The sequence below is a fragment of the Neomonachus schauinslandi genome, chromosome 10 (assembly GCF_002201575.2).
Source record: "Neomonachus schauinslandi chromosome 10, ASM220157v2, whole genome shotgun sequence".
NCBI classification, from domain to species: domain Eukaryota; kingdom Metazoa; phylum Chordata; class Mammalia; order Carnivora; family Phocidae; genus Neomonachus; species Neomonachus schauinslandi.
The window spans coordinates 126566597-126593383 of NC_058412.1; the positions used below are offsets into that span (position 1 = coordinate 126566597).

At 51.0% G+C, this 26787-nt stretch overlaps 1 protein-coding gene across 1 annotated transcript in view; it reads right to left on the bottom strand.

Annotated features, from left to right (window-relative positions):
• Nucleotides 1–26343, bottom strand: part of PTGIS (prostaglandin I2 synthase) — a 37367-nt gene extending 11024 nt beyond the window's left edge. The window contains exons 1-6 of the mRNA XM_021685923.1: nucleotides 26270–26343; nucleotides 18300–18423; nucleotides 16539–16717; nucleotides 13744–13884; nucleotides 8766–8917; nucleotides 2094–2275 (exon numbers count right to left, since the gene is read on the bottom strand). Of these exons, the coding sequence (XP_021541598.1) occupies nucleotides 2094–2275; nucleotides 8766–8917; nucleotides 13744–13884; nucleotides 16539–16717; nucleotides 18300–18423; nucleotides 26270–26343 (852 nt within the window). The remainder of the gene's footprint in view (nucleotides 1–2093; nucleotides 2276–8765; nucleotides 8918–13743; nucleotides 13885–16538; nucleotides 16718–18299; nucleotides 18424–26269) is intronic.
• Between the last annotated feature and the right edge of the window lie 444 nt (nucleotides 26344–26787).

Below are 26787 nucleotides of genomic sequence, written 5' to 3' on the forward strand. Positions count from 1 at the left end.
GTCTCCGAGCAGGTTACAGGCTTTGCATCATTCCTTCCTCTCTTCCTCACCAAAGCGCCTTGAGGAAGGGACTGCCATTTTCGTTTTACAACCAGGCAGGTTGATCACAGGGCCTGTGCCTGAAACCACTGGGCTACTCAGCATCTTGGCCCTATTCTCAAGACTAGAGCTCTCAAAGTGTCTTCCCACTTGCCTGAATTCTGCATGCTGCCAACGACTCAGAGTCAGAGGATGTCCTGTCCCCAAGTCCTGCTCAGTTCTCCTGGCCCCGCCAAAGGCTGTTCCCCAGGCTTTCTGCCACTCAAGCCCCCAAGCCAGCGTCCAGTTCTGCTGACAGAGGTCATTCAGCAAGGGATTCTGGGGGCAGTTTGGAATGCCAAGTCTCTGCCCATCAATATGTTATTAGGCACTAATGGGGCCCCAACTGTTGATTAAACCCAACCTTTGCCCCTTGTCAGCCTTTGCCTGCAAGGACAGTTAATGGCTCTGAGAGAAAACTAAAAATAAGCTGCAAGTCAATGGGAAGGGAATTACCCAGAAACGTCAGTCTGTGCAGCTGTCCCAGCTGAGGAGGGGCCAACAGAAGGAGCGGGACTCTGGGGTCCAGGAGAGGAGAGGAACCAGGTCTCGAGAGGCAGCATCCTGAGCCCCACTTTTTCTCTCCTCGGTATCTGGTCCATTACCACATCCATTGGCACTGTCTTCTCTGTTTCCAGAATCCATCCACTTCCTCATCACCTCCATGGCCACCACCTGGTCCTACCACCACCGTCTCCTTATTGGTGTCCCTGCTTCTGCCTTTTCTCCTCAGATCCTGTCCCTCCTCTGCTTAGAACACTCCCAGGGCTCCCACCTCACCCAGAGAAAAATCCCAAGTCCTTACTTACTGGGACCCACAGGCCCTCTTCCCTCACTCCCAGCACCACCCCCTCTCTACTCTGCTTCAGCCACACTCAACTCCTTGCTGTTGCTCAAACACTGGGTATGATACAACCTCAGGGCCTTTGCACTTGCAGTTTTCCCCACTTGGAAGGTTCTATTCCCACATCCCTCCCAGGTTCCCAACTTCAGCTCTTTCTTATCAACCAAATATCTCCTCAGAGAGGCCTCCCCGACCCCCTGGGCTACAGGAGACCCCCAGGATCTCTCTATTCATGACTCCATTTTATATCCTGCATATCCACATCTAAAATCACCCTATACATGTGTTTCTTTGATTGTCTGCCCCACCCCCACAGCCAGCAAAAACACAAGCAACAAAAGCAGGTCTTTGAGGCCTATGGGAAGTACTCAAAGGAACTTTTAAATAATTCTTCAAAATGACTGTTCTGCATACTCCAAAAATGTCAAGGTCATGAAAAACAATGAAAGGCAAGACACTGTTCCATATTAAAGAAAACTCAAAAGACAGAATGACTAAATGCACCGTGTGATCCTGGATTGGCTGTCGGACCAAGATGAGCCATAAAGGACATTACTGGGACAACTGGCAAAACTGGAATAGAGACTGCCTATTAACTAATGATCCTGTATCTGGGTTAGCTGTCCTGAATGTGATCATTGTACTGTGTCACGTAAGGGAAAATGCTTGCTCCCAGGAATGTATGCTCAAGTAAACGAGGGGTAAAGACCCATGATGTCTGCAATTTATTTGCAAATGGTTCAGTAAAATAATCACAGTAGGACAGAGGGAGGAGGAGGAGAAGGGGAGAGGGAGAGAGAGAAAGCACATGCGATAAAATGTTCAAAATTGGGAAATCAAGGTGAAGTGTATGTAAGTAAGTGTCTATTAAGCTATTCACACAGCTTTTCTCTCAGTTTGACATTCTTCCAAATTCAAAAAACAACTGAATACTGAATGAACGATCCTGTTCGTGCTAACGGCCTGACAGTCTGGAAAGCCAGGGAACTGACCGCTGGGTCTGTGTCCGTGCCCACACTCGTGCGGACAAACACTCCCAAACGCACACCCCCACGCACGCGCACTCGTATGCCCACGCACACGCGTGCGGGCGTGTGCCCGACAGCACCCACAGGCGCTCACGTGCGCAGCCGCACCTGCGTGCCCCCCACCCCCGCACGGCCACGCCCACCTGTGTGGCCCAGAGCTGCAGCACCATGGCCCGGGCCTGCATGGCCTCCGCCGTGCCTGTCTCCTCCAGGTGCAGCAGGTAACTCTCCAGCCAGCGGCTCCGGTGGGCCCGGGTAGCCAGCCGGGCCGGGGACAGCAGCTTCCACAGGCGACCTTTGACTTGGCATGCGCGGTCCTTATCCCCTACGGGGCCAGAGCACAGAGGGTGGGGGTTACAGATCCCCCCCCCCCCCCCCCCCCCCCGGGGCCCCCCCGCCGGGTGTCCCTTGGGGCCAAGGGTCTGGTGGGGGGTGTTACCCCTTGGGGGGGGGGGGGGCTGGAGAAAGAGGCTCCAGGGAGGGCCTTTGAATGCTGACCTGTTATTCTCCGTCCTCCCTGCTGCCAGGGGACAGGAGTAAAGGGCCTCTTCGGTTTTATTCGTATCTGTGTGTCCAGCACCTGGCCCACTGTTGGTGCCCCGTCAGTACGCCTTAAGTGAATGGTGCTTCTTACGCAGCAGGGGAAGGAACACGAAACACAGAGCGGCATTCTCCCTTCCCAGGGTCCGATCCCAAAGCAACGCCAGCCCGCGCGCCCTGGGGGACATCTACGAGCAGACTCAGCACAGCGGCATTCAGGAGACACTGGGAAATAACCTAACTGCCATCAAGTGGGGACAGATGGGCCTGGGGTCTCATACTCCACTACCTCCGGGGAAGGCAGGGAAGGTACATGAGGGAGGAGGGCCAGGAAGGGGCCATGGGGAACAGGAGGGGTGGGGTGGCCTCTTCTCAGCCCCACGGGCCTGACAGACAAACTTGGCCCAGCACAGCCGGGAGCCTGAGTTTTCAGAAGACGATGAAAATCCAGATGTTCATATGGACTCTCCCCCTGTTTTTTAAGGTTAGCATCTGAGCAAGAACTGTGCATCACTGTGCAGGCCGCAAAAGCATCTCTGCAGGTCAGCTGTAGCCCTCGGATTGCCAGCTGATATCACCATGAAATAAACACCGGCAGGTCACGCTCTGGAGCACCGCGCTGCGGTGGAAACCGGGTACAGATCCAGATGGGCCCACAAGGGCAGACCGTTGAGGGTGTGAAGCCAGGTGCTTATTATTTATATGGTGTGTTAATGCTACAAGACGGTGCTGTATTTACAAACGTATGTGCAAATAAAAGATTTGGTTCTTCCGAAATCACCCCTTGGAAAAGCGGATGTTGCTTTGGATTGTTACAAGGTTCCCAAGCACTAGAAACTTTGTTATTGCCTGTTTGGAACCACAAAACAGTGTTTCAGGAAGACCCATCCATCCAATGGTCCTAAACGGGGCTGCATCTTACAGGGCATTTGAAAGGGTGGAAGTGTAGGCTAGGCTTATATTAAAATACACATATATTTTAAGCATCTTAGTTACATTTTCAAATGATATGCTCTGTATGCTCTTCTTCAACCTCTAGACCCTTTGAGGTGATATCCTTCTCAATTTAAAGCAATGGGCCCAACTCTTCATCAACTACATTATCTTCCTGTGTTTCTTAATTTGGGGGGCACTGGAGAATCACCCAGGAGCTTTGAATCTCTGGATGCCCAGGTCCCACCACAGAACAATCTTGCCAGAATCTCAGGGGGTGGGACCTGGGCAAGCGGAAAGTTTTAGCAGGTGACTGGAGGGTATAGGAATTGTTGAAGTGCCCCCGGTCGATGCTCATTCTGGATGCTTATAAGAATTATCTGATGAAATGGCTAAAGGAAATTGAACACGGATTGGGAAATGACTGGCATTCTTTGAGGTCTGACAGCAGAGCTATAAACCTTGAATATCACTGTCAACACAACTTTTCAGGATGACTTTAAAAAGCAGTGCAGTATGAAAAGACAACCAGCAGAATGAGGGAAAATATTTGCAAATCATGCATCTGATAAGGGTCTAGTATCCAAAATATATAAAGAACTCCAACGATTCAACAACAACAAAAATCCACCCCACCTCTCAACTCCTCAGTTTTCACACTTGTAAACTGGGATAACGAATTCCCATGCAAAGGGTTATGCAGGAATTGAATGTGTTAACCTATAAAGCAGAGAGAGCAATGCCAGCCATAGACAGGCCTAGTAAACAGTAGCTATATTATTAAATAAAGCTACTGAATGTTAGCAAATTGTTAGTCCCTGGAGAATATATTCACGTACTCTTTCTATAATTAGGAAATAATTTGTGAAATAAAGAACACAGAGTTCGCAGCCAGGGAGACCCAGGTAGAAATCCTAGCTCTGTTCCTTCTTAGAAAGATGACCTTGGGGGCGCCTGGGTGGCTCAGTCGTTAAGCGGCTGCCTTCGGCTCAAGTCATGATCCCAGAGTCCTGGGATCGAGCCCCACATCGGGCTCCCTGCTCAGCGGGAAGCCTGCTTCTCCCTCTCCCCCTCCTCCTGCTTGTGTTCCTGCTCTCGCTGTCTCTGTCTCTGTCAAATAAATAAATAAAATCTTAAAAAAAAGAAAGAAAGATGATCTTGTGCAAATAATTTGGATCTCCGAGCCTCAGTTTCCCCATCTGTAAAATGGAGGCAACCTAGCTCATGGGATCATGAGTGCTGTGATTCAGAACTGCTAGGCACTAGTTTCAAATCCCAGACCTCCCATGCTGTGTGGCCTTGGCTGAGGCCCTGTCTACCTCTGGGCCTCAGCCTCCCCATCTGTAAAACGAGGGGCTCAGACTACAGTAGCTCTCAGGTTTTTCCTCGGAAGCCCATCTGTTCCCTAGGAACCTGGGGGCACAGTCCAGAGAGGGACATATCTTTAAAGTCTTATGTTTTCCCTTTGAGATGTATTAGACTTTTGCATTAGACTCTGTGCCTTTAAAATAAGAGTGCCTTTCCCCCCCAAAAATATTCAAAGAAAAGAGGCCCCTCCCAAATAATCCAGTAAAATGAACATTCCAGCATATTTAGCTTGGGGCTCTAATTAACTGCCCCCAATTCCCTCCTGCATGAGAAGCACCAGACTCAGTGATCTAAGGGTCCCCGAAACGGTCAATTTTCTTTTAAAATATGTTTGTATTTTTAATAGTGCAGGGGGAAATAATGCATGCACCTGGTAAAAAAAAAAAAAAGAAGAAGAAAAAGAAAGCAAGCTGCTCTAAGAGTTCAAATGGGCATCATCATCTCATCTCAGCCTCCTGAGAAGTAAAAATCTATACATGTTCCCACATTCTTACAAAACAGGGATGTTAACAAAACTTATTTTGGTGCTCTTTTCACAATATATATGTCATTATGCTGTACGCCTCAAACTTGTACAGTGTCATGTGTCAGTCATAGCTCAGTAAAATGGGAAAAAAATTAAAATAAAAAACCTCACAATATACCCACTCTTCTACACGTTTTTCATAATAGATTTCATCCTATAACAGTATATCCCGTTCTGCTTTAAGTTGCACAGTTTTCCTCTATGTGAATGCATAATTTACTCCATCAGTCCCTGCTGGGGAACATTTAGGCTGTTTGCTGCATTTGCTATTATGAGCAATGGGGCAATGAATATCTTTGTGCACCTCTAGACATGAGCTAGGATAATTCCTAGTAGTGGAAGTTCAGGATCAAAGGAATGAGCCTTTCTGTTTTGATAGGTTCTGCCAAATCATGCTTCCAAAGAGGCCGCACTCTTCACAAGCCCAACAAGGTCTGGGGAGCTTTGTCCACCAGCCTCGAGCCCAAAGATGAGAAAACTTCCCCGACATTGCCACCTGCTGCCGGCACTGGAAAATGCAGCCTTCCTATCCAGGGCCCAGAGTTGCTCCCTGAATGACCCAGGGTCCCTGGTAGCCTCCGTATGGAGGAAAGAGCAATGGAGAAACCACTCTTCCCTGGAGAAGCAACTGGTGCTGGGATGTGTCAGGTGCCTTGTCAGGTGTTTTACACACAGGATTTTGCAATCAGACCAAGTTTTCATTTTGCTGGCTCTGCGACCTCCCAGCTGTGTGTCCCTGACAAAAGACTTCGCCTCGCTGAGCCTCAGTTTCCCTACTTGCAAAATGGGTATAATAATGCCAACCTGTTAGCCTTGATGGCAGGATTCAATGATACAAGGAGTTGTTTCTAAAAGGATGCCAAGAGGCAACTCACAGAGAGGAAAAGCAAAGGGCTGGTGAAACACGAAAAGCTGTTTCATCACAGTGGTCAGGGAAATGCCCATAAAGCCAGATGCCCTTTTTTTGCCCATCAGATTGGTGAGGCTTTAAAGGCTGATAACTGCTTGTTGACAAGGTTGTGGGGAAATGCAAGTTAAAACAACAAGTTACCCGCCTCCACCCATCAGATTGGCAAACAAATAGAAAGACTGATAACATCTGGTGGGGAATGAGCAGACTCCCTCCCTTCGGGCAGGCCTATGAATTGCTCCATGGTTTTGGAAATGATGTGGCAGCAGGGAACAAGAATTTTAATGTGTATGCCCTTCGAGGTGGCAAACCCACTTCCAGGAAACTGTCAGAGAGGAATAAAATCACCAGATGGTAGAGAAGATACAAGTACAATGAAACACTATACTAACCATACACACACAAACAAGGAAACAATTATAAATATCCACTGGAGGGGGAAGGCTGCCTAAATACTGGCAAGCAAGAGCTGCAAAGATGTCTCAATTCTTCTGCATGTTGATTTTATATCCTTCTACTTTGTTAGAGTCTTTTTTGTTTGAGTTAGTTTTACCATGGATTTCCTGGGGTTTTCCCAGCATAGCGTCAGATCTTCTGCAAACAGGGAGAGTTTTACCTCTTCTTTACCCATTCTTATAACCGGTAGTTGATTTCTCTTATCTAATTGCATTGGCTGACACCACTAGAAGATGTTTGTATTGACAGGGAAGAATACACAGCTATAGTGGTAGGTTAAAAAAAAAAAATTGAATTGCAGACAATAGATATAATCCCTTTCTAAAATACACAGTGACACTCTGAATATGTATATTTGTCTCTATCTGTAAAATACACTATTCCTATAAAACAGTGTGAAGGGATATATACCAGCATGTTAACATTGGTTTCCACAGGAAGCTGGGCTTGGGAAAGTATTATTACTCTTACTGTCTACGTCTTTGAATTGTTAGCCACAAGAATGTTTTTCTTTTTTTTTTTTTTTTAAGATTTTCGAGAATGTTTTTCTTAATTTAAACAATCTAATGTGTTAAAGTTTGGTTTTTAAAAATTACATAAAGGAAATGGGGTCATGAGCTGTTGAGAGCACTGAATGAGATCACACTTAACCTGGTATCTGGCTCATAGAAAGTGCTCAACACAAAAGTGTTTTTTCTTATTACCTCAGCCATTCCTAACAGTCACCCTTTAGGAAGACCCTATTGTTCTCCCCATTTTACAGATGAGATCATTGAGGCACAGGGACAATATATAGGATCCAGTAAACCATCTCGAGCCATCTGAGCTGACAGTCTGTCTCAATCACTCCCTTCAACTGCCCCCCAGAGAAAGGACCTGGGGCAAAAAGAAGTTAAGTAACTTGCCCAAAGTCATCAGTGCTGAAGCCCGCCAGTAGGGATCTGAATCCAGGTTTTGCCACAAGTGTCTGAGTCCAAGACGCACATTATTTCTCAAACTTCCTGTAGCACTTGTCATACATGCAGTTTCCTGGCCTCCCTGGAGACTTGGATTCAGCTGGACCGGGATGGAGCCTGGGGACTTGTATCATTAACAAGGGCCCCAGGGGATTCTTCTCACTAGGTAGCTGGAGACACAGTGGCCAGAAGACAGTGCAGCCCAGTGGTTCCCATGGCCCCATGTACTGAATCCTGCCAGAACCTCTTTACCAATACTGAGTCCCCTCTGGAGCCACAAAAATAAATGGGGTGGATTTTCACAAACCCAAGTGGAAATACTCGAGATGTGGGGTTCCATAAGAACATGCTAAGTGGCAGAACAATTCCTTCAACATGCAAGATCAATGTCCTAAGAGTGGAAGGCTCATAACTAAGAGAAATGAAGGCACGTGTGCCACAAAGGACACGGACAAGGACAGCCTAATTCACAACAGCCCCGAACTGGGAAAGACCCAGACATCCATCAACCAGGGGACGGACAAACATCATGGTACCTCACTCTAACAAAATGCTATGCTACAACAAAAACAGACTACTGATACATACGGCAACCAGGCCGAAGTTGACAGACAAGAAGTTGAGTGACAGAAGCCAGACACAGAAGGGCACACACTGTCTGATCCTATTTATGGGAAGCTCAAGAAAGGTAAAACTAATCTGAGGTGAAAGGAACCCATACGGTGGCTCCCTCTGTGGGGTGGATATTGAGTGGGAAAGGACATGAAGCATTTAGATTTACCTCTCAGCTGTGCATTTAGGACCTGTGTGCTCTCCTCTATGAAAATTATGCCTCAGGAAAAAAAAGTATTAAAAACCTTTAAAAATAGAATAAATAAACCCCACAATGAGGTCTCCAGGCCCTACTGCAGATGTGCTGTATCTACCAGGAACCCCAGCTCTAGCTCGAGCCCTACCCCCCACCACTGTGTTCTTGCATATGCCCAGTGACAGGGATCTCACTGCTTCCCAGGGTGAGAGACTGTCCTTCCTCCTAGGTTGTCTGTGATCCTTCAGCTGGTGTGTGGGCTCCCCCTGAGTCCCTCTGTCTGCCACACCACCCACCATGGCCCCCCACAGTGCTTACCCACTGACAGGGAGCCACGTGCCAGTTTGGGGAGCAGCAGGTCGAGCTGGCGGAAGGTGTGGAAGACATCAGCTGAGTGGGCGCGGTCCTGGGCCTGGCTCTCCTGGGTACGTGGCAGAGCTTCGACTCCGTACAGAGTCAGGTAGCCAGCTCTGCAGGTGGCAAACAGTGGGTCAGGGGGTCCTCCTTGGACACACCTGGTGAAACCCTCCCACAGTGGCCTACAAGCTTTTCTTCATGCATGCAGCTAATGAGCACCCGCTTTTCCTACTTTATGCCGGACTGTTCTGGGCCAGGGAGTCAGCAGTGGAGAAAACAAAGCCCTCAAGCCCTCAGGGAGTGGCCCCTCTCATGCGGGACACAGACAGCAGGTGGTAGAGGAATGGGAACAAGGGACCTATCAGCCGATGCTCAGAGTATGAGGAGGGGCTCAGAGTACAAAGAGCACGGGGTGGGGGCGGGTTCAGGGCAACATCCTGAGCCAGGAAGGAGATGCAGGGTTGAAGAGCAGTGAGGAAGCTGATGAGGCCATTACAGAGTGACTGAGGGGACAGCAGGGCAAGACAGAGGCACCAGTCAGGAAAAGAGGCTACTGCCCCTGGAGAGGGAGTCAGGGCAGGCTCCCTGAAGGAGGCAGGGTCTGAGGTGAGCAGGGAGAAGGGGAGAGAGAAGAGGTGCGGGCCAAGGGCACAACCTGGGCCAAGGCTCAGAGCCGAGGGGGCAAGCATGGTCTGGTCAGAGAGCTGCCAGGTGTCACTGGTCTAGGCACTGGAGCTGGAATATGAGGGAACAGGACGGAGCACAGCCAGGGGGTTGGCAAGGCCAGGGACACAGGGCAGGGCAGGGCAGGGGCTTGGGTGGCCATGGGGAGAAGCTTGGGCTGGACCTGAAGGGTGCTGGGGGTCTGAGCAGGAAGGACAGGGCGTGGCGGGGCATGGACAAAGGATGAGACGCAGGAGGAAGCATGAGCCCTTGTGCACACGCACACACACACTGCCCACAGGAATGCTCTTAAAGAAAATGTTTTCACCACCAGCCATTTGTAACTGCTCCAAGAGCCCAGCCCCACTGGCCTCAGTCCTGGGAGAAAAACCACAGGTTTTCACTTTTTCCATGTGGTGGGAGGGGCTGGACCTCTGCGGAGAGGCCACGGGAGCCCTGACCTGTCCCGCATCAGCTTCTCCTCGTCCCTGGATCTCCCAGGAGAGGGACTTTCCCAAGGAGAGGGTGGAAGCTGGAATGAGGGAGGGTGGGGGCCAAGAGAGGCCTGTCTAGTCCCACTCTGTCCCTCATCCGTGCAGTGCAGGCTCCAGCAGATCTTCAATCAATGTTCAATGGAGGGATAGGCGGAGGGATTGGAGGGTGTGTGGATAGATGGGTGCATGGGTGGGTGGATGGATGATTAGAATTTGATCCTGAGAACACTGATCTTGGGAGAAACTACAGGGTCATCATGATTTCGAGCTCGGTCACCCAGACTACTACTATGCCCCCTTTCCCCTGCATCCCTTTCCCTCATCTGGCCTGGCTTCCATGCCCCACAGAGACGGAGAGCTCACGACCTGCCCATCCCACTGCATAAGGCAGCAACTCTTCCCTCCAAACAGCGGACCCTCCCAGGGCCATACCTGAGCCTCTGCATCGTCCTTGTCCCCCTGCCCCTCCAGTCACATGAGGCCCTGGGGCCCTGTTCTCCATACCAGTGCCCCCAGTTTCCTTACGGCAGAGTTGTAAAGGTGCAACTCACAAACTGGATTCAGTCCACCAACGTGTTTGGTTTGGTGAAGAGAGTTTTCCTATGAACAAACTGAACAACTGGGAAAACCACACAAAATCTGGATGCCCCCTCATCTCATCTTGAAAAAGGAATCTCCCCCCTGCCCCCCGAGCCTGCAGTCCCACCTGGTAACCCTGGGCAGCCAGGGAGTCACAGCTGCCCCCCTTATCCAGGAACGAGCTGGGTCAGCCAGCCCTGTGGTCACTGGTCCCATTTGCACCAGTGTTTTCCTTAAGGCAGAGAACCGTTTCCCTGTGTGTGTGTGTGTGTGTGTGTGTATATATTTCTATGAAAAATAAGCAATGAAAAATAAACCATATAAAACCCAAGAAGGCCATGAGGTTTCCCACTGTGGAAGTGAGGGTCCCTTCCGTGGCACCTGCACATCAAAGTGACACGGGACAGGGCAGAAGACAGAATAAATCATGGTGCGTAAACACACATGACCTGTAGGTGGTGCTAGGAGCCAGGAAGAAAAATAAAGCTGGCATGGAGCTGGGTAAAGAGAGGGGGCCGTCCTATTAACTGGGGTGTCAGGACAGCCTCTCTGAGGAGGTTATCACTTGACAGGTGAATGAAGTGAGGCAAGACCCATGCAGACATGCAGGGAACAGCATTCTCAGGCAAGGGAACAGAAAGTGCAAAGGCCTTGGGGCAGGAGTGTGCTGGGCTGGGGCTGATGAGGCAGGATCCTGTAGCCAGGGTTAGAACTTTGATGGGACTGTGAGTGAGGCAGGAGTGCCGTAGGACGGGTTGGAAGGTGTAAGTGGTGGCATCTCATGGTTCGGGGACACACGAGCCTGCACCTCCTGTCATCCAACTCACTCATTCCCTTCCTATCTCAGGAGCTGCAGACAGCACTAAAAAGGCCAAGTCCACCAGGCCAGGAAACAGAAGCTCCATCCCAGGCCTCAGATCCTGAAGACACAGGGATCCATTTACACGTGACCCTCCCCACCCCCACATACACACATGGCTGTTACCAAGGGCGTAAACGGACCCGGCTGCCACCACATCGTCCCCACTCCCCCCCAATGCCACAGCCTCCTCCCTGACTTCTTTTTCTCACACAAGGACATAGGGTGACAGGAGCCAGGGGACACGGGAGATGCCCTGCTATGAACTTGCTGTGTGGTTTTAGCTGCTCCTCTCTGGACCTCAGTCTCCCCGATCCCACAATGACGGGGTGGAGTGGACCAGCATCACCCAGATGAATTACAGCCCTGATGGTGTTTGCACCACTCCAGGGTGACAGGAGAAAAATGCGGACCACTTACACAGCAAAGGTGTGCTTGAAAGTGCAGGCTCTGCAGGGCCGCCTGGGTGGCTCAGTGGCTGGGTGACTGACTCTTGATTTCAGCTCGTCATGATCTCGGGGTCGTGGGATCGAGCCTCATGTCGGGCTCCACGCTGAGCGTGGAGTTGGCTTGAGATTCTTTCTCTCCCTCTGACCTTCCCCCCGCTTGCTCACTCTCCCTGTCTCTCAAATCGATCAATAAATCTTTTTTTTTAAAGATTTTATTTATTTATTTGACAGAGAGAGACACAGCGAGAGAGGGAACACAAGCAGGGAGAGTGGGAGAGGGAGAAGCAGGCTTCCCGCTGAGCAGGGAGCCCAATGTGGGGCTCGATCCCAGGACCCAGGGATCATGACCTGAGCTGAAGACAAATGCTTAACAACTGAGCCACCCAGGCCCCCCTAAATAAAATCTTTATTAAAAAAAAAAGTGTAGGCTCTACAGGCAGCCCCGCCATGACCCCAAATGATGCGACTCTGGGCAAATGCCTTAGGCTCCCCGGGCCTCAGTTTCTTCATCTGTCAAATGGAGTTTGTAAAGTTCCAGTCTCGTGGAGCTGTTGCGAGGGTGAGAAGTGTTAACGCACATTAAGCCTACATGTGAGCACATATGTAGGTGTCATAAATGTACCTGTGTGCCCATCTGTGTCAGCGAATGCCTGTCCTTTATTCTGAAACTGTCTCTAGCTTTTGTGAAGCAGTTGAAATGGCCTTTGGTTTCTGAAATGCTGGCCAGTTAACGGCACCACCAGAGATCCGCGGCTGTCCTTCTTGCTCTTTCCCATCCCACTGTGCCCATGCTGCCCACCCCGCCCCATCAAATCCTCAGCACGTCCTGCCAACTCCGCCCCCAGAGCTACCCCTTTGTCGCCATCTCCCGGTCACCTCCGGGTCCAGGCTCCTGTTCTCTCACCTGGGCTACGTCAACAGCCTCCTAACAAGCCCCCTGCCAAGGTTAGTCTCTGTCCGCAGCCAAAGACAGATTTAAACCCCAAGCCCAATCCTGTCACGCCCCTGCCCAAACCCCCAGTGTCACTCATCTTACTTAGAATAAATTCCAAAGCCTTTCCCGGCCTTGAGGCTCTGTGAGACCCGGTTTCCGAAAGCCAAGTGCTCTGACCTCATCTTAACCCCACCGCCTCGGCTCCATGGGCTCAGCCACACTGGTCCTCTGGCCACGCGTCCTCCTACCTCCGCCACTCTGCCCCTGCGGGCTCCTATGTCTACAGTCTCGGCATGGGGGACATCTGTAGCCAGCCCCCAAGTCTGAGGCCAGACCCTCGGGGAAGCCCTCCTTTTCAGTCTGGTTAGAAGAGCCCCGTAGGCACTGTTGCCCCATCTGCTGATCTCTGCTGCCATATTTGCCACTCTCGGACATATCCATCTTTATTTATTGGTTTATGATCTGTCTCTCCGACTCGTGTTAGCTCTGTGAGTTTCAGGTCATTGTCTTTCCCCTGCTGTGTGCCCGGTGCTTGGAATCGTGTCTGCCGCTGCCGAAGGAAGGGACACTGGGTGGCGCAGTTTGTAATCTAAGTTTACAAGATCTGATAAAAAGTTCAAGTCCTGGGTTGGTCTCCCAAGCATTGTGCTTTCCTGGTCTGTGAAGTCCAAAGCTTGGAAGCCACAGGACAAGACGGTCTCTAAAACCTCGTTCTGCTACCCCATCTCTGGACCCCTGGCAAGGCCCGCCTCCCTGATCCATGCCTCCTTTACAACTCAGCCTGAGCCAGGCGAACACCTGGGTCCCAGATACAACAGGTCATTTGTAGTCTTTGCTTTGCGTGTCCCAAACTGTTGCCCGACCCACAAAGTCTTCATGGTTCCTGTGGCCACTGTTAGCGGCTCACCCAGGTCTGGAGAGCTGGGCGCCACTCCTGAGAGGGGGAGCCACCCTGGCTCACCTGAGCAGGCAGCTGTAGGAGAAATCGAGGAGACCCATCTCACGCCAGCCACCGGCCTCTTCTGTGGTGTCGCCCAGCAGGACGGTGCGGAGGTTGGTATACATGGCGTCCGTGAGTGCCTGGAGGTCCCTGTGGAGGGTCCTAGGGCGGGGAACAAAGTAAGGGTACAGCCTCCAAAGGGAAACACATGCGCACAGGCGCCCGCCATCCCTAAACCTCCCAGGGCTCCGGTTCCCCGTTGCCAATGGGGGCCTGTGGACAACTGGCCTAAACTCGATAATATTATTATCGTTACTATCATCATCAGTGACAATGGCAGTTGCTCTTTATTGTGCCAAGCACCATGATCTCATTTCATCTTTTGACAACTCTAGGGATCACAGTTACTATCATGCCACCCATTTTAGCGGTAGAGAAACTCAGGGACAGGGAAGAACGTGACTTTCCCAAGGTCACACAGCCAGTAAGCGATGCAGCTGGGATTGAAACCCTCGTCCGCCCAACCCCAGAGTCTGAACCCCCAACCGTGACAGTCTGTCCCTCCTCGGGACACACAAGCTCGGATAAGGAACCCACACACTTCTGGAAGAGAGAGAACTAGCAAGCCAACTCTTTCTCCTTGAGACCCAAAGTTAGGGACACCTGTTTGGATAAAGCATCCCCCCAACCAAGGACTGCTAAGATGTGACCCTGAGTGAAGGCGACATGAGGAATGAGGTCGTCTGGGCTGGCGACCTGGTGTCACTGCGTGTGCCTAGGGGTCTGGCAGTGTGTGCGGCTGAAGCGGAAGTCCCTCCATACCGAGCCTCCCCAATACAGAGTCGACGCTGAGCCATGACTGAGCGTGTGACTGGAAGCCCACAAAGGTGGGATCTTGTATCTGAGGTGAAGGCCACTTTGGAACACGTGCAGGGATCTAGACCAGGAAAGGCCCCGCGGCAGCAAGCACACGGTGTCCCCGCGTCACAGCGGAACCAACGTCCAACAGCGACACCTTGCGGCAGCACCGAGAACAGTGCTAGCCTGCCGACCCAGCTCTCTGTCCCCACCTGCTGTTTGGAAACAGGATGGACCCCTGTAGAGGGAGAAAACCACCCGGTTCTAGGATAACTCAAGAGGGGAAAGCCTCCAGAAGGGTTCCACGAACTCCCAGGAAATATAAGCTCTTGGATGTTCAAGTTGAAACGTGTTGGGGAAACAAACAGACATGACCCACATGAGATAATGGGTAAGTAAAAGGGCTTATCGCAGGGCCTGGCACATTGTAAGCGCTCAATAAATGGGAGCTGGTGTAGCGATTGACCCTGATCCAGCGGTTCCCCAGACCCCACTCCAAGCACTAGTCCTCGATGGAGACAGTAGCCCTTAACAGATGTGGGAGCCATGCCCAGAAGACCACATACTGGCTGATGGGAAATTCCCAGGAACTCTTAGGGACAGACACTGGAGGAAAGTGGAGTCCTCCCTGGGTATGGGGGGCAGAATGCAGTGACCTGGGGATTCTTATTGCTAATGGGACCTAATGGTCCCCCTAGAATGCCAGGACCCAGGACACTCGGGCTCAGAAATATTCCTAGAGGTGACCCCACAAAGCCAAGGTCAGATTGGGCGTTGTCTCTCATTGATGTTCACCTCATACTCTGGCCTTTCCTCAGCTTTAGCAGCCCTGCAAAACCCAGTCTTCTAGATGCTTTTCCTAACCCCAGGAGGTTACCCTTCCTGGAGACGGACCACTAAGAATTACCATCAGACTGCATGAACTCTAGGAGCAGACCCAGAGTCTTATTTCCTCAGTACATCAGCTGGAGGAGACTAGGCTGTGGAGTTTGCAGACCTGGGTTCAAATCTCAGGGGTGCCATCTACTAATGGTGGACCGTGGGTAAGTCACTCCACTTCCCTGAGTCTGTTTCCTCAACTGTAAAATAGGGATAAAAGTACCTACACTTTTGAGGCAATAGCACAGATAGCAAAGTATTTCTTTTTTTTTTTTTTTAAAGATTTTATTTATTTATTTGAGACAGAATGAGAGAGAGAGAGAGCACATGAGAGGGGGGAGGGTCAGAGGGAGAAGCAGGCTCCCTGCCGAGCAGGGAGCCCGTTGCGGGACTCGATCCCGGGACTCCAGGATCATGACCTGAGCCGAAGGCAGTCGCTTAACCAACTGAGCCACCCAGGCGCCCCGATAGCAAAGTATTTCTATCAAATCCCCGGCATATGGTAGGTGTCTTCAAATAGTGACTGGCATCATTCTGCACCCCCGGCATCTAGACGGTGACTAGCGTATAGTAGTAGGTCCTCAGATATTTACAGACGTAATGATTGCAGAATAAATGTGCTCACATATCCTCTTGTTGATATATTTCCTCCTTATGTTTCAGGACCTGCATCACTTCCTTGCTGTGTGACCTAGGGCAAGTCACTGCTCTTCTCTGGGTCCCAGTATCCTCAGCCATAAAGCAGAGCTGTGAGTAGCTTACCCTCCAGCATCACTGGGAAAACTAATGAGATCACAGAATATGGACTCAAAAATATTAACCACCCCACCCACTTCCTTTCCTTTTACAGATGAGGAAACAGAGGCTCAGAGAGGGCAAGGGACTTGCCCAAAGTCACACAGCTAGGAAGTGGTAGGGCTGGGATTTGAATCCAGGTCTGGCTGACCCAAGCCCCCAGTCTCCTCCTACTGAAATCAGACCTGCCTCCTAAAAGGAATAAAGGTGAGAGGAACCTTTCTTCAGCCCAATTCTTTTGGCCCCTCCCTGGCCACCCTCAGGCACCGTCTCCAGCCACTCACGGTTTCATCTTGGCCTTTTCATCACTGGGGCTGTAATGCGGGAGCTGCACATCAAAAATCCTCTCCATGAGGAAGACAGCATAGGCGTGGAAGTCCAGCTTGGTGCGAGGCTCCCACACCACCGCGTCATAGGAGTGCGGGTCCAGGAGCACAGTGACATACCTGCCGCCCACCAGCACCTGTGGGAAGTCAGCAGGGACGGAGTGAGGAGAGCTGCTACAAATGACAGCTCTCGGGGGTCGGGGGCCCACCCTGTGCCAGACACTTCACAGACAATGTTCTCTCAGCCACCCCTCATGATGACCCTACGAGGGAGGGACCATTTATGGCCACAAACGGAGGCTTAGAGAAGGCACGTAATGTGCCCGAGATCATGCAGCGGAGACGTGGCAGAGTGAGGACTGGCGTTCGCTTTTCTGCGCCGAAGGCTGTGCTCTCAACCACCTCACTCTTAAGTACCTCCCATTATTATCTTGGTCACTGCCTTCTCGCCGGCATCCAGGAGAAAGTCTGCCCACAGAAGGCAGCAGGTGCATGTTGTGTGCATCACGGGTGGGCGGACGGACGGATGGACGCTGTTGAGTTAATGCTAGCAGCTGTACCAGCAATACCTGCTTCTGAGGGAGCCTGAGCTCTGAATGTAACCTGCTGCCCAAGAAGGAAGGAAGCAGCAGTGGAGAGCTGTAAGCCTGCAATTAGCAAAGGAAAGGGCATCTTCCCTCAAATGTCTGTTGGGGGGGGGGTCACACAATCCTAACCACGCACTGCCTTGGCCCCAAAGTGTGATCTGGGAGTCACATTAATCAAACTCTTATAAAATACAGGCCATTAGGGCATGATCTCAGGGTCGTGAGATCGAGCCCCACATCGGGCTCCGTGCTGATTCCCTCTCTCCCTCTCCCTCTATCCCACCCCTACCTTCTAAAATAAATAAATCTTTAAAATACAGGCCAATATCCAAGAAAACAATGCTACTGAACAGACTGTTAGATGGGTGGGTAAACAGAAGGATATCATCAGTGAATGTATGTTGGATGGAAAAATGGGTAGATAAATGGAAGTTGGCAGAAACTGAATATATGGGAGTTCAGTCAGTTAACTGCCCGACTCTTGATCTCAGCTCAGGTCTTGATCTCACAGTCGTGAGTTCAAGCCCCGCACTGGCCTCCACACTGGGTAGGGAGGCTAATTTTAAAAAAAGATATTGAATATATGGGTAAAAACTGGATAGATGTTAGGTACATGAATGGAAGGATGCTGGATAAATTTGAGTAGACAAAGGGTTGGATGATGGATAAATGGATGGACGGACAGATGCTGGATAGATATATGGAATGATGGATGAGTGGATAGAATTTTGATGGAAATGGAATGTATGAATATGTGTTCAGTGGATATTAGGATGGAAGGATGCTGCTTATATATTGAGTAGACAGGCAGAAGGATAAATGTTGGATGGATGGATGTTGGGTAGATGGACGTTGAATGGATGGATAGAGGTTGGTTGGATGGACATACAAGAACTGGACAGACATTGAATGACTTGATGTTGGGAAGATGCTAAAGGGATAATGAAGGGATGGATGTTGATTAAGTGCTGGCTGTACAGCTGGATGGAAAAATGGATAGAAAGTTGGTTGGACCACTGGATGGGTGGGTTAGTATATAACTAAAAGGATGTAGAAGGAATCTGTGAACACCAGGTATGACCGGCCCAGCTGCTCATCCCCTTCCCTCCCTAGAGGCACAGGACACACTTACAGTAAAGATATCACCATGCTTCTTCTTCATCCTAGTGAGGAAGCTGGCAGCATCTTTTCCAAACTCCAAGGCATGGCCCAACCAGGGGATACTGCCCAGGTCCAGGGGAGGCTCGCCAGGTCGCCTAGAGAAGCCACAGTACTCATCACCATTTGATTAAGCAGGGAAGAAGACAAAAAGTGTAGGGCATAGGGTGTAATTTTTAAGTAGAGAGGACAGAGCAGGCTTCCCCGAGATATTTGAGGAAGACCTGAAGGTGGTGAGGGAAGGAGCCACATAGATATCTGGAAGAAGAGCCTTCCAGGCAGAAGGAACAGCGCAAAGGCCCTGAGGCTGCATCATGCCTGGTGTGTTCCTAGAACAGTAAGGAGGCCATTGTGGCTGGATTGGAGGGAGCAAGGAGAAACAGCAGAAGCTGAGGCCAGACTGGTAATGGATGCCAGACCATGGAGGGCCTTGGAGGCAGCTGTGAGGATGTTAGCCTCTCCCCTGAGTAAGGTGGGAGCCAGGGGAGAGTTTCGAGTAGCACAGGGACATGATTTGACTTAGGTTTTTTTTTTTTACAGGATCCTTTTGGCTGCTGAGTAGAAGATGGATTACAGGAGGCCAAGAGCAGAAGCCCACAGGGAAAGAATGAGACTGGGAGAGCACGGCGGAGAGGCAGAAGATAGTGGAAGGACTGGCCTCATCACTGAGCCCTGGCTGCCCCTGCCCCACAATCCTCTGGGGGAGGGGCTGTTAGCTAGGGAGAGCTACCTCACCATCATGAAATGGGCCTCACAAAAGCGCAAGGCTGGTGCTCATGGTGGACCCCTTGGAGGTCCTTCAACCCAGCCTAGGACCAGTGCTTTCATCTTGGAATGATCAGAACCACAGGTTTGCAGAGAGCTCCCAGTCTGCTGAATGAGCGAGTGAGTCACCCCAGCTCTGCACTGTGGAGTCACTCACTTGCTCACCGAATATTAACTAGGAAGCAGGCACGGCTCTGTGTGCTGGAGATACAGCAGTGAACAGGAGAGGCGAGGTGCCTGACTTCACAGGGCTTCCATACTCATAAGGGGAGGCAGACAAAACCCAAAAAAAAAGCAAAATCATTTCAGGGAGTAGGAAGTGTGATAAAGAAGATAAAGGAGCTGTAAAAGACAAATAACCCAGGGGTCCCTGGGTGGCTCAGTCAGTTAAGCATCCCACTCTTGATTTTGGCTCATGTCGTGATCTCAGGGTCATGGATCTCAGGGTCATGAGATTGAACCCCACTTCAGGCTCCATGCTGGGTGTGGAGCCTGCTTGGGATTCTCTCTCTCCCTTTCCCTCTGCCCCTCCCCCTGCTCACTCTCGCTCTCTCTTAAAAAAAAAGAAAAAAGACAACCCAATTTTAAAATGCACAAAGGATTGGGGCGCCTGGGTGGTTCAGTTGGTTAAGCGACTGCCTTCGGCTCAGGTCATGATCCTGGAGTCCCGGGATCGAGTCCCGCATCGGGCTCCCTGCTCGGCAGGGAGTCTGCTTCTCCCTCTCACCCTCCTCCCTCTCCTGCTCTCTGTCTCTCATTCTCTCTCTCTCAAATAAATAAATAAAATCTTTAAAAAAATAAAAATAAAAATAAAAAAATAAAATGCACAAAGGATTTGAATGGACAGTCCCCTAAAGAAGTCCCCTAAAGAAGAGGTACGAATGGCCAGCAAGCATATGAAAAGATGCTCAACATCCTGAGGCACTGGGGAAACGCAAATCAAAACCACAGGGTGGTACCACTTCACACCAAGATGGCTATCATCTAAAAAAAAAAAAAAACAAACAAACCCAGGAACGTAACCACTGGCAAGGATGTGGAGAAACAGAAATCCTCCTGTATTTCTGGTGGGAAAGTAAAATGGTGCAGCTGTTTTGGAAACTAGCCTGGCAGTTCCTTGAAAGGTTAAACAGAGTTACTTTACGACCCAGCAATACAGCCCAAAGAGCTGGAAACATAAGCTCATGTACAAACCTGTACACTATTGTTCATGGTGGCATCATTCATAGTGGCCAAAAGATGGAGCCAACCAAGTGTCCATCGACTGACGAATGGACAGACCAAATACAGTATGCCCAAGGCATGGACCGTTCTTCAGCCACAAAGAGGAGTGAAGTAATGATTCACACTACAGTGTGGATAACCTCAGAACCATCATGTTAAGTAAAAGGAGCCAGACACCGAAGGTCACATATTGTGTGATCTATTTCTATGGAATGTCCAGAAAAGGCACCTCCATAGAGATGGAAAGTAGATTAGTGGTTGCCAGAGGCTGAGGGAGGGGAGAACGCAGAGTGAGTGCTAACGGGGATGGAATTTCTTTGGGGGATGACAGAAAATATCCTGAAGTTAGGCAGTGGTGATGGTGGCACAAACCTGTGACTATTCTAAAACCCACTGAGCTGGATACTTTAAAAGGGGGAATGTTAGAGTATGCAAACTATAGGTCAGTAAAGAAAAAAGAAGGGTGACAGGACAGAGTGAGGGGGGCTGGTTTAGAGAAGGAGTCCATGAAGGCCTCCCCACGGAGGCGCCACGTGAGCAAAGACCAGCAGGATGAGAAGGAAGTGCAATGGAAGAGGGGGGAGAAGAGGATTTCAGGCAGTGGGAACAGCAAGTGCAAAGGCCCTGGGGCAGGAGCATGCCTTCGAGGCTTTCAAGACAGCAGGAGCCAGCATAGCCAGAGTGGAGAGTGTGGAGGTGAGAGGCAGGACATGACCCGTGGCCAGGGTCAGGCTTCCACACGGGGTGCCAGGGGGAGCCCCTGGAGGGTTGGAAGTGGGAGCTGGGAAGTGATGTAGTTATGCTTTTGAAAAGCCCCAACACAGAGACCACTGTGATCATCCAGGGGGGCAACAATGGAAGTGGAGGCGACGCCAGCATCCGACCCCCCCCCACTTCCAGGACAGGGAGCTTTGCCCCCCTAAGACACCTTTGGCAGTATGGGCAGGACTAGAGCTTCCTTTCCTTGCTCTTTGTCCAGGTTGCTGCCAGAACTCCCCAATGAGCCAGGTGTTATTTCTGGCAGCTTTCATCGTTCCCCAGAAAAGTCCCAAGGAGGCTCAGACAAAGGCAGGAAGCTGGGAGCCCAGGCGTCTGACTCCTGATGTGGTCGCGCTGGCTCCTGGAGGCTGGGCCCTGGATCCAGCTCGGGCCCAGGCCACATTCCAGGGTGACTCAGCCGTCAGCCAGTGGGGATGAAGGAGGCTCTATTTTGGGGGCTGCGGTCTCGAGCCTCACCCGCTGACACTCTCACTGTCTTGAGGCACTGCCAGGCCCTGGGGAGGAGGAGGGGAGGGCTGGACCCTCTCATCCCCAGCTCCTGCCCACACAGCCTGCCCTTCCTGTTTCAGATTCCAGGACACCTTTTCTGATCCCCTCCCCCACAGAGTTTTAATTCCCATCACATGGGTTCCTCCCCAAACTGCCCACTCCTCACTCACAGACTCCATCGCCACCTTCACCACCTGTCCCGTCTCTCTCCCACTCAACGCGCTGCGAATCGGGGGAGGGAGTTAAGGATGGGTATCGCCCCCCCCCCTTTTTGTCCTGAAATAGCACACCTACAGGGGATGAAAGTTCCATGAATGTAGGCACCTGTTGTTGACCCCGACACTTACAACAGTGCCTGGCACGAGTAGGTGTTTAATAAATACATGTCAGACGAATGATTCATGTATACAGTTGGTGCTCAAGGAGCAGCACCTGCCCCCCAGAGTTGCTGAGGGGGTTAAGGGACTCTGGATTGCCCAGGGCAGAGGCTGCATCATTTAGCTGTGCTATCTTGGTGGACTGCCTCTCTATCCAGTAGTTTCACCTCAATTCAGAGCCTTGGGCTCTGGGAGGATTTCATGGGGGGACAACAGGGGGGCTTGTTTCAGCAACCTGAGCTTCCATTTAAAGTGCTAGACCCATTCTTTCCCAGGGCTCACCCACAAGCTGTCTGCCATTAACACTGTCTGGCTTCCCACCCGCTGCCCCTCACCTCCCACTGTGTAGAGAAAGCATGTGGCCATTTTGCTCTGGTTTTTGTTTTCCTGTTTTTGTAACCGACACCAAAGGTTCAGAGAATTCTCAACATAATGAAGAACAGTCAGAGCAAGGACAGTAGATAGAACAGATGCACATCAGGGAGGCAACAAGGAGCGGTGGGGACTGTGGCCAGGCTGAGAGAGGGCTCTTCTACTGAGTCCCCCACAGGTGCTGCTCCATTGCCCCATCTTTCACGAGAAGCTGGAAATGTGGAGTTTTATGTGTGGAACCCCCCGCCCCCAATTTTCTCCTCTTGCACTGTGTGGCACACAGCAGCCCTTCATTTGTGCTGAATCCGGCCGTGGACCACCATTTGGCAGTGCATGTTGGAATGAGATAGATCTAATTGTGCCTGGAAATTTTGTATCCCTCAAGGGCCCAGATCAGCCCCTGGGCCACCAGGAACCTTCACCTGATGCCACGGTGGCCTCTGGTGCCCTGGAACAGGGGCCTCCCACCCGGAGACCTCTTCCAAATGCTCCTAGAGTAGCAGACACACAAGCCCAAAAAAGGAAGAGAGATGTCCTCCGCCCACATCACAGGAGACCAGCTCCATGAGCCATCTCAGGGTACAGATGGAGAAACCAAGGCCCGAAAGGAAAGCAGGAAGAATGTTTCTGACACCCACATGTAGGTCATGAGCCCCAGTGGGCACAGAAATCAGACTCCTAATTCACAACCCAAGGCCTCCTGATTTTGGCTCACAACCTCTCCCAGAAGATAGTCACAGTTACCGAGCTGGGTTTAAAAATCCTTGCTGTAACTGCAGAAATTTGGACTGGAGACTAGATGATATTAAGAATTTTTAGGGTGCCTGAGTGGCTCAGTCGTTAAGCGCCTGCCTTTGGCTCAGGTCATGATTCCAGGGTCCTGGGATCATGCCCCGCATCGGGCTCCCTACTCAGCGGGAAGCCTGCTTCTCCCTCTCCCACTCCCCCTGCTTGTATTCCCTCTCTCGCTGGGTCTCTGTCAAATAAATAAATAAATAAAATCTTTTTTTTTAAAAAAAGGAATTTTATATTCTCAGGCAGAATAATAGAACCGTGGTTGTTTTTGACACGCATTCTGAAATATTTCCTGCAGAGATATTGTAACATCTGTAATTTTTTGTAAAAAATGCTGTCAGATCAAAAGGGGATCCATACATGGGGGTTCTTACACTATTCTTATTTTTCTGCGTAGTTGAAATTTTTCATAATTACAAATTTTAACTTAAAAAAAGCTAGAGGTAAAGACAGCTGCCAATTGACTCAAGTAGTTTTCTTTTCTTGTTGCTTTTTACTGAGAAAAGCATGAATTTTGGAACCGGCTAGATGCGGAATATAATTTCTGTGTGGCCCTGAGGAGGTCACCTAGCCCTTGTAGGTCTCAGCTGTAAAATGGAGTAATGAACAGTACCTCGAGGGTCAGTGAGCAGAAGCGAAGGTGTGGGGCCTTCCTTGTTTGACTCAGACTGGCTCACTGTCTACACAGCATCAGCATCCTCCACCTCTTTTCCAACACTTGATTATTTGTCCTTCCTTAGGAACTTTCTGGTTACAGCCACATCTTACTATCTTAACATCATGTGGTTCTAAGACTTTTGAGTGTTCAGATTACAAATAAACTGTGTGGGAAGCAAGGAAACTCGTTTTTCCTGGGAATTAAAAATTCTTACAGCCCAGATTTGTAATCCAGGCAGACCCTGGACAAGTTGCTTAGCCTCTCTGAGCCTCAGTTTCCTCCTCCGTAAAATGGAAGGAACAAGAGTGCCCCCTGCTGAGTTGGGAGGAGGAAATGAGATTGGCGCCTAAATTGGGGTCCCCGTGGGATCTCCCCAGGGCCTACCCAGCTGCCCCTGAGCTGTCAGTGACCCCTATACCCACACTTCTCCCCAGTACCCACTTGCTGACCCTCCTAAGCCACCAGGTATAAAAATCAACAACCCACCCTCAAAGATAAATTCGCTCTCCTGGTTATAGCAAGAATTTGCCATATGTTTAACTGGCATTTTTTTCCAACCCCGCAATTCCACTCTCTCCTATTCCCATCACCACCCCCATTTTAAAGAATGGGAAACTAAGGCAGAGAGAGGTTGCTCAGGTTGTTCTTATTCCTAGAGGCTGAGAATTTCCATATGCTGAGCATCCAGGGACCCTGCCTCCCAGAATCCATGTAGTTCATGGCTGCCCAGTCTACCCCAGAGTAGGTAGCAGCGGGTCTCATAGGAAGACCATAGCACTTTGTCCCAAACAGCAAAACCGCTGGAGACAACCTAAGAGTCCATCAACTGGGACAGGAATAAAAAGGAAAAAACAGAACCTTCCATTTATTCATACTACGGAATACTACACAGACGATCAAAAGAATGAATCAGATCCCCATATAGCAACACGGATGGATATCAAAACTAAAATCTGGAGTGAAAAAAGCAAATGCACAGTCTGAAAACATTTCCAGACTGAGTTTCCAAAAAGCCTGACCACATCCGAAGAATAATTCATTTCTCATAGAAAAACTTATGTGTGGCCTTTTTCTTTTTCTCATTTTTTTTTTTTCAGGCAAATGAATGAATACATAGTTTTAAATCTAACCTGAAAAGGTGTCCAGAGGTTGAAGACAAATATCATGAGCTTATTGTTTGGAAATTTAACATATATTGTTTAAAAATAAAAAGTTCCCAGAAATGTTCTGGACTTTTTAGACACTCTCCTTTCATGCCCTGTATTATCTACAGCCTCATGGAGGAGGTATGATAACTAAAGGCAGTGTGGTACCCTGAATTGGATCCTGGAGGACATGATAGAAAAACTGATGAAGTTCAAATTAAGTCTGGAGTTTGGTTGATCTTAACAGACCAGTGCTGGTTTTAGTTTTGACGAACCTACCACAATAGTGTAAAGTGTTAACAATGGCAGAAACTGGACGAGGGGTATTTGGGAACTCTTTGTACAACCTCTGCAACTTTTCCGTAAATATAAAACCAGTCTAAAATAAAAAGCGTACTTTTAAAAAAACCTGGAAATTTCCCCGCCAGGCTTGCTCTCAGGCAGCCCTATGAGGGAGCCTTGATCAACAAAAGAAGTTTGGAATTGCAGGAAGGGAAGGGAAGGGCTTCAGTCTTATCTATAACAGCACAAATATTTAAGTCAAACGTACTGAGCTATTCCATGTGCGATTCAAATTAATATTTTAAATATTTTATAAAAAGAAAGACCTACTGCCATGTCCCTGATTTGAGATACATGAGATTTACATCTCCTAAATAGCAGAGCAGGACAACCTTTGGGACGAGGAAGCTGAGACGTTTGGCCCCGGTTCTGCCCTGCCAGGCTGTGGGGTCTCAGGGGAGGGGAGACCCCTTTCTGGATCCGAACCTACCGAACCCCTCGTCGACGAAGGGGGATCCCATGGAAAGTGGTTCCAGAGCGGAAAAGAGAGCATCCTTCAGGGCCTCTGCCTTCCCCAGCCTCAACTCGGGCATCTGTGCAATGGGGCGAAGAGCGAGGTTCTCTCTCCGCCCCCCCCCACCAAGAGCCGACAGAGGCTGGGGACTGGCTCGAGTGGTGCTGGATCCAGGCAGAGGCTGAAGAGAAGGAGGCGGCTTCTCGCACCCGCAGCCGCTCCGAACCTGTCCACGCACCCACTCCCCACCCGGAGACTCCCGGCTCTCTCCCCAGAAAGCCCTTCGCAGGTGCCGGCCGAGCGCTGTGCACCGGGAGCCATAGGCTGGGTCCCCCACCCCGTCGCCCCACTTCCCACGTCTCGTCCTCACTTGGAGCCTCCCGGGGCGGCGGCCCGGCCGGGCGCCCTCCGCGAGGTGGGGCTGCGGAATTGGCCCCGGAGCCCTCCGCCCCGACGCGCGCCGCCGGGGCAGCGGGGCCGGCGGGCCGGCGCGGCTCGGGACCCCCGCAGGCGGCCCTTTGTGCGGGCGGCGGGGGCACTCACCGCGTGCGCCGACGGCTCAGCAGCAGCAGCAGCAGCAGCGCGCCCAGCAGCCCGAGCAGCAGGGCCCAGGACATGGCCGGGGGCGCGCGGGCGACGCTGCGGCGGCGGGCTGGCTCCGGGGCGCCCAGGTGCCTCTCGGCCCGGCGGCCCTCCCTCCCCGCAGGCCGGCCGCTGTGGGGCGGGGGCTGGCCCGCCGACGGCGCCGGGGTCCCGGGGAGGGGCGGGGGGGCGGGGCGCCCTCAGGGAGCCCCTCCCCCAGCTCGGCGGCGCGGCCCCCTCCCGGGGCCAGGAAAGGGGTGGAAAGTGCAGGCTGGAGCGGAGGGGTGGACGAGGTGGGACGGGAGGGGTGACGCTGGGAAGGGGAGGGGGGGTCCTGAGAGGGAGGGGTTATTTGGAGGAGGGGAGGGGGAAGAAGAGGAGGAGACGGACTATGGAGAAACCCAGGGGTGATGGGGATAGGGAAGGGGGTACGCGGATGGGAGGGTGATGTGGGGACACGGTGGGTGGGGGGATGTGGT